The following is a 12,986-nucleotide window of genomic DNA, read 5'->3' on the forward strand; positions in this document are numbered from 1 at the left end:
GTTATAGCAGCAAAGGGGGGACCAACTCCATAATAATGTCCATGATTTTGGAATGAGATGTTCGACGATCAGGTGTCCACGTACTTTTGGTCATGTAGTATATCTGTATTCCCAGTGATGTAAAGTCCTTAGAATAGGGCCTAATGAATTCATTTAAATTGACTGATTTCTTGTTAACTGTAACTCAGTCAAATCTTTGAAATTGTTGCATGTTGCATTTATATTTTTGTTCTGTGTAATTTAGGGTGTCCTGGATTTACGTTTACTATGTTACATTTAGTCTATGATACCAGGCAGGGATTGCATAATGAGAAAAGTTTGACTGCATAATTTATTATGCAGCATTGATGCAATGATACTTTGGTCTGATCAAGGCGTTGAATGTCAATTGCGCTATAACGTGTATCTTATGCAGTCCCCACAGTGACTGTACGTACATATCCCAACCAGAAGCCATGGATTACAGGCAACATCCGCATTGAGCTAAAGGCTAGAGCTGCCGCTTTCAAGAAGCGGGAGACTAATCCGGACGCTTATAAGAAATCCCGCTATGCCCTCAGACGAACCATCAAACAAGCAAAGCGTCAATACAGGATTAAGATTGAATCCTACTACACCAGCTCTGACGCTCGTCGGATGTGGCAGTGCTTGAAAACATTACGGACTACAAAGGGAAACCCAGATGTGAGCTTCCCAGTCCCCGCGAGCCTACCAGACGAGCTAAATGCCTTTTATGCTCCCTTCGAGGCAAGCAACACTGAAGCATGCACGATCCTGAACTCTGGGGCCCCTCAGGGGTGTGTACTTAGTCCCCTCCTCTATTCCTTGTTCACCCACGACTGCGTGGCCAAACACAACTCCAACACCATCATTAAGTTTGCTGACGACACAACAGTGGTAGGCCTGATTACCGACAACGATGAGACAGGCTATATGGAGGAGGTCAGAGAACTGGCAGTGTGGTGCCAGGACAACAACCTCTCCCTCAATGTGAGCAAGACAAAGGAGTTGATCGTGGACTACAGGAAAAGGCGGGCCGAACAGGCCTCTATTAACATCGCCGGGGCTGTAGCGAAGCGGGTCGAGAGTTTCAAGTTCCTTGGTGTCCACATCACCAACGAACTATCATGGTCCAAACATACCAAGACAGTCGTGAAGAGGGCACGACAAAACCTTTTCCCCCTCAGGAGACTGAAAAGATTTGGCATGGGTCCCCAGATCCTCAAAAGGTTCAACAGCTGCACCATCGAGAGCGTCCTGACTGGTTGCATCACTGCCTGGTATGGCAACTGCTCGGGATCTGACCGTAAGGTGCTACAGAGGGTAGTGCGAATGGCCCAGTACATCACTGGGGCCAAGCTCCCTGCCATCCAGGACCTATATAATAGGCAGTGTCAGAGGAAAGCCCATGAAATTGTCAGAGACTCCAGTCACCCAAGTTATAGACTGTTTTCTCTGCTACCACACGGCAAGCGGTACCGGAGCGCCAAGTCTAAGACCAAAAGGCTCCTCAACAGCTTCTACCCCCAAGCCATAAGACTGCTGAACAATTCAACAATTCAATTCACCGGACACCGCTGTTTGTTTGTTACCTATGCATAGTCACTTCGCCCCCACCTACATGTACAGATTACCTCAACTAGCCTTTACCCCCACACACTGACTCAGTACCAGTACCCCCTGTATATAGCCTCGTTATTGTTATTCTTATTGTGTTACTTTTTATTGTTACTTTTTATTTTAGTCTACTTGGTAAATATTTTCTTCTTCTTGAACTGCACTGTTGGTTAAGGGCGTGTAAGCATTTCACAGTAAAGTCTACGCTTGTATTCAGCACATGTGACAAATAAAGTTTGATTTGAGTTGATTTGATTCTATTCCTTTTCTGATAAAGGATGCCGTAGCTGTCTCCAATGCAGATAAATGACAACATACTGTAGACTATGTGTATAACATGTTGAGTAATTAAGCTTTCTAAATGAAGACATGTCTCCATATTAGCCCTATTTCTTAATGAAGGCCAATGTATCTGTCTTTCTGTTCTCATACTTGACAAACTGCAGAGGAGTGCTGAGACTACTGCTTTCAGACCAGAGAGAGAGAAAGAGAGAGACGCAGTGTGAGGCGAAGAAGACTCAGCTGTGCCTGTCACTCAGGCTGCTGCAGCTCCCTTCTCCTGTGTGTGTGTGTGTGGGGGGGGGTTAAATACCTCAGCCAGAGACACAGGCAGAGCCAGAGGGGCAAAGGAGGGGCAACAGAAAGGTAGAACCTCAGGAGGCATTTTGTTGTAAAATTGTTGTATTGTGGTATTATACACGTATTGTAGATTTGTAGTGGTAGATTAGTGGTGTAATAATGTGTTTGTGATCTTGTTTGAACCCCATGAAGTAAACTAATGGGGAACCTAATAATATATATTTTTTCTTGTCTTACGTCAGATCGAGAGTTGTGTACGAGCAGTGGCGACCCATCATAGGGCAGTTTTGAGCCCCACATTTTTAACAAAAATTAAAAAAAATATTATCCTTTCTTTTTGGGGGGTGCTTGCCTGTTTTGCATGTTATTTTGGCATTAATACATTTCACATATCAGTTTTCAAACAATGTAACAAAAATATATATATCTCATTGAGTTAATAAAGCTGCATACAAACATGGTCTCTTTTTTGTTTTCTTGAGTAAGGCAGCTCCAAAATGCAGGTGTTTCAGCCTAGCTTTGTGCTTTCTGTGGTAGTGGGGTAAGTTAGCAGAAAATACGGTGCGTTGCACCGTGATTGGCTCAGTGTTCTGTCACTCAAGGAGACACTTAATCACCACCATTAAGACCAAGCTCCCGTGCAGCAGCTCTATTTCCTTTTCCAACAGCCAGATCAATCGCCTTCAACTTGAAAGCTGCATCATATGCATTTCTCCATGTCTTTGCCATGATGAGGGTGACAAAATGACTACCGTAATCAGAATGATGGGAAGTTTGAGAGCGCTCGATTTAATCTAAACAGTAAACAAAAAAGTTGTTTGACCTTCACCTGTTCGGCAATTTCATTGGTCTAATGAAAGCTTCATGCCGGCAAAAAACTGAGCACGTCACAGAATGTGTTTTTTTGGAGAAAAAAAATGGGAAAGCGGGAAAAATCCATATATTAGCCGCGTCATTGTTTAAGCCGCGAGGTTCAAAGCGTGGGAAAAAAGTTGCGGCTTATAGTCCGGAAATTACGGTAATTGTGTGCCGCCCTATTGTGATACGGCCTGGATTCAAACCAGGGACTGTAGTGACTCTTGCATTGAGATGCGGTGCCTTAGACCGCTGCGCCACTCGGAAGCCATCTATGCTGCCATAGAGCTACATTAGAAGTGCCCATCCAAGAAGGCTCAAGGTCATTGGCCACAGATAAAATGACGTAAAATCACAATATATGTACAGTAGTGCTCATCGGCCATAGGACATAAACATTACACCACAAGTTGGAAATCACAAATTCAACAATGAGTGGTTTGGAAGGAATCAGTGACAGTGGCTAACTGCAAGCATTGCAAAGCTATCACTAGCCTGCTATTCAGTGGAGTGGCTGTGTGGTCCCAAATCTGGGATTATGGGTCTCTTTTCCAAGTTTGAAATGATAAACATTCAACATTGGCCATGCTGTCAATGAAGCATGATTTGTGCCACGCTCAAAACAACTGTTAACTTGGAACTGCAAAAACTTGACTTCAGTGAGTTCAAGACAATTGGGAAGTTGGGAATGAACGAGCTCTGACTGGGAAAATACATTTTGAACGGTCATCCAACTCGGAATTGTAAATCTGGCCTTTTTCTAGAGCTACGACCTGAAGATTGATGACGTCATCATGATTCAACCTTGTTTTTTCCCCAGGTGTTTTGAAAGCACCATAAATCCAGAGAATGCCAGACTTTAATGACAAAATTTGCCCACGAAGGACCGCCGCTCCACCTTCCTTTTCAAGTGGGCACAGCACAACAAGGTGAGTCCAAAAATGTACACTGCTCAAAAAAATAAAGGGAACACTTAAACAACACAATGTAACTCCAAGTCAATCACACTTCTGTGAAATCAAACTGTCCACTTAGGAAGCAACACTGATTGACAATAAATTTCACATGCTGTTGTGCAAATGGAATAGACAACAGGTGGAAATTATAGGCAATTAGCAAGACACCCCCAATAAAGGAGTGGTTCTGCAGGTGGGGACCACAGACCACTTCTCAGTTCCTATGCTTCCTGGCTGATGTTTTGATCACTTTTGTATGCTGGCGGTGCTTTCACTTTAGTGGTAGCATGAGACGGAGTCTACAACCCACACAAGTGGCTCAGGTAGTGCAGCTCATCCAGGATGGCACATCAATGCGAGCTGTGGCAAGAAGGTTTGCTGTGTCTGTCAGCGTAGTGTCCAGAGCATGGAGGCGCTACCAGGAGACAGGCCAGTACATCAGAAGACGTGGAGGAGGCCGTAGGAGGGCAACAACCCAGCAGCAGGACCGCTACCTCCGCCTTTGTGCAAGGAGGAGCAGGAGAAGCACTGCCAGAGCCCTGCAAAATGACCTCCAGCAGGCCACAAATGTGCATGTGTCTGCTCAAACGGTCAGAAACAGACTCCATGAGGGTGGTATGAGGGCCCGACGTCCACAGGTGGGGGTTGTGCTTACAGCCCAACACCGTGCAGGATGTTTGGCATTTGCCAGAGAACACCAAGATTGGCAAATTCGCCACTGGCGCCCTGTGCTCTTCACAGATGAAAGCAGGTTCACACTGAACACGTGACAGACGTGACAGAGTCTGGAGACGCCGTGGAGAACGTTCTGCTGCCTGCAACATCCTCCAGCATGACCGGTTTGGCGGTGGGTCAGTCATGGTGTGGGGTTGCATTTCTTTGGGGGGCCGCACAGCCCTCCATGTGCTCACCAGAGCCTGACTGCCATTAGGTACCGAGATGAGATCCTCAGACCCCTTGTGAGACCATATGCTGGTGCGGTTGGCCCTGGGTTCCTCCTAATGCAAGACAATGCTAGACCTCATGTGGCTGGAGTGTGTCAGCAGTTCCTGCAAGAGGAAGGCATTGATGCTATGGACTGGCCCGCCCGTTCCCCAGACCTGAATCCAATTGAGCACATCTGGGACATCATGTCTCGCTCCATCCACCAACGCCACGTTGCACCACAGACTGTCCAGGAGTTGGCGGATGCTTTGGTCCAGGTCTGGGAGGAGATCCCTCAGGAGACCATCCACCACCTCATCAGGAGCATGCCCAGGCGTTGTAGGGAGGTCATACAGGCACGTGGAGGCCACACACACTACTGAGCCTCATTTTGACTTGTTTTAAGGACGTTACATCAAAGTTGGATCAGCCTGTAGTGTGGTTTTCCACTTTAATTTTGAGTGTGACTCCAAATCCAGACCTCCATGGGTTGATAAATTGGATTTCCATTGATTCTTTTTGTGTGATTTTGTTGTCAGCACATTCAACTATGTAAAGAAAAAAGTATTTAATAAGATTATTTCTTTCATTCAGATCTAGGATGTGTTGTTTAAGTGTTCCCTTTATTTTTTTTGAGCAGTATATTATATGCTGCTGCATAAATGATATAATATGCCAGAGAGATATGTATACTGTAGCTAAGAAATGAATACTAAGTGTATGTTGTGTAGTAAGATGTTAGTAGCCCATGTGCCTCACCATATTAATTTGGTCTATTTACCCCTCTTATTTTCCCCTACTGTTCTGACTTGGTGGTGCATATGTAGCCTATAACCTGTTTTAGAGAAATGTAATCATCGAATATTGTAAGAGCTTTCATTGTCTGCTTATATGCCGTCTTTATTTATCCTACAGTTCTGACTTGGTGTACATGGAGAACACTGTAAGAACGGCCCATGTTCTGAATTCGGTTGCTGTACATTTCAGAAGTGCAAAACAAATAGTTATATTGACTACGTCCGTCCTAGCTCTCTCATTAATGTCTTAATCGAAATTACAGATTGCCTATTATCCGCTTGTCATCCCGTTATGTCATAGTTTGTACATCTCAATTTTCATTAGAAACCACATTTGTTTAAGCCAGTCAGCCATATCAGCTATGTTTTTTTTAAAGGCATTAAATGAGTCTGAATGAACTGTTTTGCTGCCAGACAAGGCTCTGCTGATAGCCAGGTGTAGCAGTGGTAAGATGTTGGGACTGCTGTTGGGACAGGTTTATGTAGGCCCTAACAGTTTGTGGGCACGGATTGTCACCGTTATAGTGCAATTGATATATTGTTTAGTGTTGTGTAGTGGATTTGCTGGCATGCATCCCACTTGTTTTTTATTTTTGCCCCACCAAAATGCTAAAATCACCACTGCGTAGGAGTGACGCCATCTGACGTAAGACAAGGCCTCATGAGGTATAATCTGAGATAATAATACATGTACAATACTTTTTCTATTAACTTATTTATATACTGTCGACAAAACCAACTTCGGTAGAGGTTTTTTTTTTCTCCAAGGGAATGCTGTATCACTCTCACATCACATTCCCCCACTGTACATGTACTTCCACTGTAGCTGGAAATAGTCCCCTGCTGTATTTTTTATTTACGTCTCTGAATACTTTTTATATCCTTCAGTCAGTCAGGTCAGATGCAGTAGAAGGGGTCAGACAGCAGCTGCCTGTTCTAGAGCCCAGAAGAGCTGTAGAGAGAAGGCATTCAATTCCACCTCTGGTCACGCTGTGTATTAGGCTAAGTAGTTAGCGCCTTAGTCAGTGAGCATCTGTCAATCCACGGGGTCAACTCAAAACTTTGACTCATCTCAAAGCTCTGGGTCTCAATAACAAGCTGTTGCATTCACAGTGAAGACCAAGGCCCCATCCCTCCCATTAGGCTGTTGATATGTTGTCTAAAGTGGCTTTGACTGTACAAGTAAAAGAAGATACCTGATGGGCATCCAACATATCACCTATCCTGTGTTTTCAGGTCAGTGTAGATGAAGGAAAGCAGGGGTGAGACTAGGAGAGACATACAAGACTACAAAGATTGAGGGACACTGCTGGAAAAATGGAGATGGCTTGACACCACAAACCATAACAGGGTAATGTCATATCAGCTTGATTGGTGCCTGATCTAACCTTTAGTTCTCATGCTGAGCTCAATCTAGAAGTATGTCATGAGTAACTCGTAATCATTCTTTTTTTACAGGATACCATCACATCGAGGGTTGATATGTTTTTTATTTATGGTGCGTATTTATTTAGGGTTGGTGGTGGAAAAGCAGGTCAACGGTTTGATTCCCTTCCCATTAAATCCAGTGGCCCATTCTGGCTTTGACCCTGTTCCAGACACCAAACAGCCTGTGACCAGGGTCAGTTAACGCATGATCTCAGTCAGAGAGTTTCCTGCATAGAGTCAGTCAGTATGCAGTACCCTCACCTGAACTATCAGTACCAGTCTCCCCAGACGGCTTATGTATCAAGTATCTCAGAGAAGGAGTACTGATTTAGAATGAGGGCCTTCCTGTCCATATTATAATCACATTAAGTATCATCTAAAGTGCAAACTGGATCCTAGATTAGTACTTATACTCTGAAATAACCTACAGCTCACTTCCCCCTGCAAGAGTGTCCCCACTGACATCACCCCCAAACCAGTCAACATTGGCGATCACCTCCCATTAGCCCCTAGGTGGGAAGGTAGTTGGGGTTTTCACTTGATTTCTCTTCCCTCTCTACCCAAACCCCTTCTCTTCCTCATAGTTGTATCTATTTCTCTCTGATACATTTACTGAACAGGTGCTCCTTTCTGAAGGGATCACTTAGGTATATTTAGATTTTGAAACCTGAGAGCGCTGCCATCTGATTGGCTGTTTGGACCACATGATAACTGGGGTGCCGCTGCACCTGTGAGCTGTCGCCCATCGTCTCTGTGGAGGGAAGTTGGGGAGGCTCTTTGGTGGCTTGGGAAACGATTTGACTCTAAAGTAAACTGGTAAGCAAAAAAAAATTAACTGAACATATTTCTTTCCTTTCTTCCTACCGCTGCAGCACACCCTCTGCATGGCCTTTGTTAGGGACTTTTTTGGTACAATCTGTCTTCTGCTGCTCCAGTGGATTGTTTGGGGATAGTTAATCAAGGAATAAGCCCAGTTAAAGGGCTGTGTGCTGGTTGAAGGAGTCTCAGAGTAGTGGACCTCCAGAGACCAACAGGGCTGTCAATGGAACAATGGAACATCCACAAGTTTGTTGCATTTTCCCCAACCTCTTCTGCTTCTGGTTTCAAGTCACTTTTGATGGAAATCGTTTTTATGTGAAGAGTTTGGGAGTGGAGCGCTAAAAAAGGGTAGTTAGTACAGCGGTCCTATATTTAACCTGCAGCCTCAGAAGGCATTGGAGCGCCGTTAGCTAAACAAAGCCAGCCAATCAGGCAGAGAGGCATTAGCTTACATGACAAATAGCTGGAGCGATATGAGGACAGCTGTGCCAACCCTTCAGCCAGGAGACGCAGGACTGCTCTAGAGGGGGTTTTGGGTGTCAAACCCTCAACAAAGCCTACAGGCCTGTGAAAAGCAGTCCAGTGCAACTTGGCCCGTGGTCACACCTTTTAGCTCTACCTGATCTTTATCCGACTGGGAATTTTGAATAGTATTTGTTTTTTTGTCTAGGTTTGAAGGCAAAAGGCAAAGTGGAATATCAGTTTGGGGCTCTAGTGGACGGCAAGTCAGCAGCTTCCTTTACTCTAAGGTCGCTGGAAATACTACAGGAATCTTAACTGGGGTACAGCATGTTGCATTGGTTGGCATTCTGGCATTATTGTGTGTACATGTTACAATCAAATCAAAGTTTATTTGTTGCATACACAGATTAGCAGATGTTAAAGCAGGTGCAGCAAAATGCTTGGTTTCTAGCTCCAGCAGTGCAGCAAATGTCTAACAGTATAATACTAACACACAAATAATCCCAAGACATAAAAATATGACAAAATAAGAAGAAGAAACAAGAGATTAAGAAATATCAGAATATCATGTTACATACTTTATGTGTGACCGACTTGATTAGAGGGTTTTGTCCATATTCTGTCTTTGACTGGTGGTTTGGCTTAAAAAGACAATGCAAGGCAGGTTCTTAAAAGATTTATGTTAATGTTGTCCTTCAGCCTCTGGTAAAAACACATTGTTTTATGGAGTAATGTATTATAACAGAGTTTACATGTTGACTATTGCAGTCCAGTTATGGATAATATATGGTTTTCACTTGTGCTTGTAAAGTTTCAACCATAGTTTATTGGGAGGTGCATCATTGAGAAATCAAATGATTGTTGTGTGTTTCAGGTAGACAACCCCTAAAACTGCATCATCATGGATGAGAATGAAGAATTTGAGGAGGAGTTTGAGGAAGAGGAGATTATCGAGGAAGAGGTAAGTAAATATTTTCTCACAAGATCAACACAGCATGCCATAGTTGTCTTCTGCATTTAACCCAACCCCTTTGAATCAGAGAGGTGCAGTGTTAGGCCTTGTGGGCCCTCCACTCTGGTTTTTGAGTCAATTCTATTCCAAAATCAGTCAAGGAAATTTGGAATTGGAATCAGAATGTCAGTTCACTTCCTGACTTGACCGAATTGTCATGGAATTGGCACCCCGACCCTGTTCCAAACCCTCTATGTTCTTAGGTCAGAGTTATATGGCTCCACTGGGCTTCTCTGGCCCCTGTACTGGTGGGTCTGCAGATTCAGTGGCTAGCTTTACTCAGTCCCTATGAATAGTAAACTTACTTTTGATACCACCCCAGTCAGCAATTCAGGAGGCCAGGCATCTCTGAGCTGTGAGGAGGGTTAGATCCTGTTTCAATAGAACACCCATCTCCTTATATGCTAGCTGGCTAGAGACATGGCCCTGGCCAACATTGTACAGACCAGAGAACTGCAAATCAGACCAGCCATTAAAATCAAAACCACTGCCACTTTCCTCTTTTCCTGGACATTTTAAAGCCCAGTTATGAGCATAAAAAGCAATCATACCCTTTTGTTTACAAGGACCATTGCACTTAAAGGCCCAGCGCAGTCAAAAACAATATATATGTTCACAGAATGAGGTTGGAATAATACTGTGAAATTGTTTAAATTATGATAGTGCCCCTTTAGTGTAAAAGCTGTTTGAAAATACCGCCTGAAATTTCTGTCTGCTTTGGTGGGATAAAGTTTACCGTTTGTTGATGCCTGGTGACATCAACAGGCGGTAAATTAGTTAATACACCAATAAGAATGAGAGTTCTAAACCTCTCTGCCAATACATTTTCAGTTTTCCCCTCCCCACTCAGACCACTCCCAGACAGTCCTAGCACAGTCCTAGCTTGATTAATGTCTCTTTGCTACGAATTATATATATATTTTCACCATTTTAAGTTAAATCAGTCACAGTAAGGCACTTAATTGTTACCCAGAAATGATTTGATTTTGAGACTAAAATACAAATGAAGATAAAAAACGGTTTTAAGCAGTGCAAAGAAAACTCCTCCTTTAAAGCTACATAACTTTTTGGGCAACCAGACCAAATTCATATAGAAATGTGAGCTATAGATATGTCATTCTCATTGAAAGCAGGTCTAAGAAGCAGTAGATCTGTTCTATGTGCGCTATCTCTATGCTTCCCGTTCTTAAGTTTCATTTTTGTGTCTTTTACTTTCGGTTTTGAACACGAGCTTCAAACAGCTGAAAATAAAATATTTTTGGTTATTGAAAACATATTTCACAGCAGTTTCGGTGTTACAAAGATACTCTACACAATGACTGCTTGTTTTGTCACATAACCTGAAATTAGGCGAGCTATTAGAATTTTAGCAACCAGGAAATGGCGGAGCAGTTTCTGAATATTGCACCTTTAACTTGGTAGTCGATACATGTAGTATAAGTACACTTTACCTGACCAATCACCTTATCCTAAAGACTCCCAGACAACTATGGGCTTTGATGGCAGGAGCACACTGATGTAATAGGTGTAGTTGTTACACAACAGCCAGTGTGAAGACATTGCTGACATTCCTGCAGATACTGTAAATTCATATTAGGTTACACTGCACCGCATATGCCTCAATGGAAGAGTCCATCATCATTCTTAATCTAGAACATTTCTTACACCATTGGTGTAAAAGGTGTAGTAATGTTGTGATGTTCCATTCATAAGAATGATGGATTGATGGAAGACCTGCAAGCTTGGGGAGCCGCCATTTTGTTGGAAGTGACCAAAGTTTTGTGTTAGATACTGTAGATAGTATCAGTGAGATAATACTGTGCCTTTCTGCAAGAATGTGCAATAAAACATTTTGAGCCGTTTAGCTTTAGACTGGCAGTTCTGGACATTGTGTAGTATCACCATAACCCACATAGTCTATCCAAGTTTTTAAGGAAGTATTTTTATTCTTATTTCTTTGTGATGGTCCACTCTGTGTCAGAGCTTGAAAGTAGAAGACTAATAATGTAATATCTTATTTCCTGGTGAAATAGGATTTAAGTTAGCCTCATATTTGTCTAAAAGTTAGGCTCGTATTCGTCTAAACTTTATGTTGTTGATAATTTATAGGGGAATCTGAATCATTTCTTCTTATTGAAGATGTGGAAGAAACTTCTGATCTTTTATTGTTGCATTTGGAAATGTAAGCCCCCCCCAATTTTTTTCTTTGTATAATTGTTTGTTGATATTTTATTATGGTTAGTAAGTGGTGATTAATATGGATGGTAAGTATTTAATATTCAGCATTTAACAAAAGCTCTTTCTCAAGATAGTAGTACATGGTTCTATAGCCTGGGTACCAGTCTCTTTAGCTAATCCTCTCCCTGTACTCCATGTCATGGGCCAAAGACAAGGAGTGGCAAGAAGTGAAATGTTAGCTAAAGAGACTGGTACTCAGCCTAATAGTCTTATGCTATGCTACTTTTCTCTCTTGATGTTAATCAAGTTTGAGAACATTTCACACTATATTGTTCTCCCAGTGTGAGAAACATTGACTCTAAGCTCTGAGCTGTGGCTGTTAAATACTCTCTGGACAGGACAGCACTGGAGATACAAATTTAGCTGTGGACATCTATGGCAGGCAGGCAGGCAGGCAGGCAGGCAGGCAGGCAGGCAGGCAGGGAGGCAGGCAGGCAGGCAGGGAGGCAGGCAGGCAGGCAGGCAGGCAGGCAGGCAGGCAGGCAGGCAGGCAGGCAGGCAGGCAGGCAGGGAGGGAGGGAGGGAGGGAGGGAGAAGGGTTGTGCTGCCTGTTTTAAATCACATGGCAGTATCTCCAGTAGCCCAGGGTCTGCTAACGTCAATTTAGAATGTGCTTAGAAGGTAGATACAAGTATAGAGAAACCGACAGCCAACCTGCACCTAGCTAGAGGAGGAACGCAGAGCTAGGCTCTGTAGCAGCTCTGTAGCAGTAGGAGAATCTTAGCCTGATGCATCTCCTTGCAAGATAGCACAAACAGATCTGCAATCAGGCTAGCAGATTCTACTTATTCTCTGTGCTCCATTGTTTATTTTCATTATTTAAACATGTTGGGGAACACCTATCATTTGGGTGTTCATGTACCTGTATGATTCTCCCCAGTCTTGTAGAGTCAGAAAATGGCCTCTTGAGATGTTGCATTTGAGATGTTTGAGATGACTATTAGAGTTCAAGGGTTTTCTTGACTGTTCTAGCAGTAGGGTTGTTAGCAATATTTACAGGACTGTGCTCTATGCTATGGCAATGACTGCCTTCCTGAGTTAGAGAACAATGTACTGTCACTCTCAACTCACAGGTCATTGGCTACAATTAAACCTAGTTAAAGTTAGACACAGGCTATACAGGGAATATGTTTGAGAATGTTTTTAGTTTAGTACAGTATGCTGCTCTGATTGAAACTGATTGTAGGATATTTATTAGTATAATCTCTAAATATTAAATCTGTTTTATCTGTCTTGTTGACATTCACATTCATAACAGCTATTAATAACAAGAACAATGGACTTGTAAATGTAATAACC

General features: G+C 43.1%; 1 protein-coding gene across 22 annotated transcripts in view; it reads left to right on the forward strand.

The window, feature by feature from the left end:
* Positions 1–7,851: 7,851 nt before the first annotated feature.
* Positions 7,852–12,986, forward strand: part of LOC100194727 (nebulin) — a 104,030-nt gene continuing 98,895 nt past the window's right edge. For 16 of the 22 annotated variants that reach the window (XR_006761217.1, XM_045704778.1, XM_045704785.1 and 13 more), the window contains exons 1-2: positions 7,852–7,972; positions 9,312–9,398. Coding sequence is in view for 21 of the 22 variants with exons in the window: in XM_045704778.1 (XP_045560734.1) it covers positions 9,339–9,398 (60 nt within the window). In the remaining variant the exon portion in view is untranslated. Of the gene's footprint in view, positions 7,973–8,523; positions 8,758–9,311; positions 9,399–12,986 lie in introns of those variants that run through there. The other 6 variants (XM_045704779.1, XM_045704784.1, XM_045704793.1 and 3 more) reach the window with 3 other exon arrangements.

The sequence above is a fragment of the Salmo salar genome, chromosome ssa21 (genome assembly GCF_905237065.1).
Source record: "Salmo salar chromosome ssa21, Ssal_v3.1, whole genome shotgun sequence".
Classification (NCBI taxonomy): Eukaryota; Metazoa; Chordata; class Actinopteri; order Salmoniformes; family Salmonidae; genus Salmo; species Salmo salar.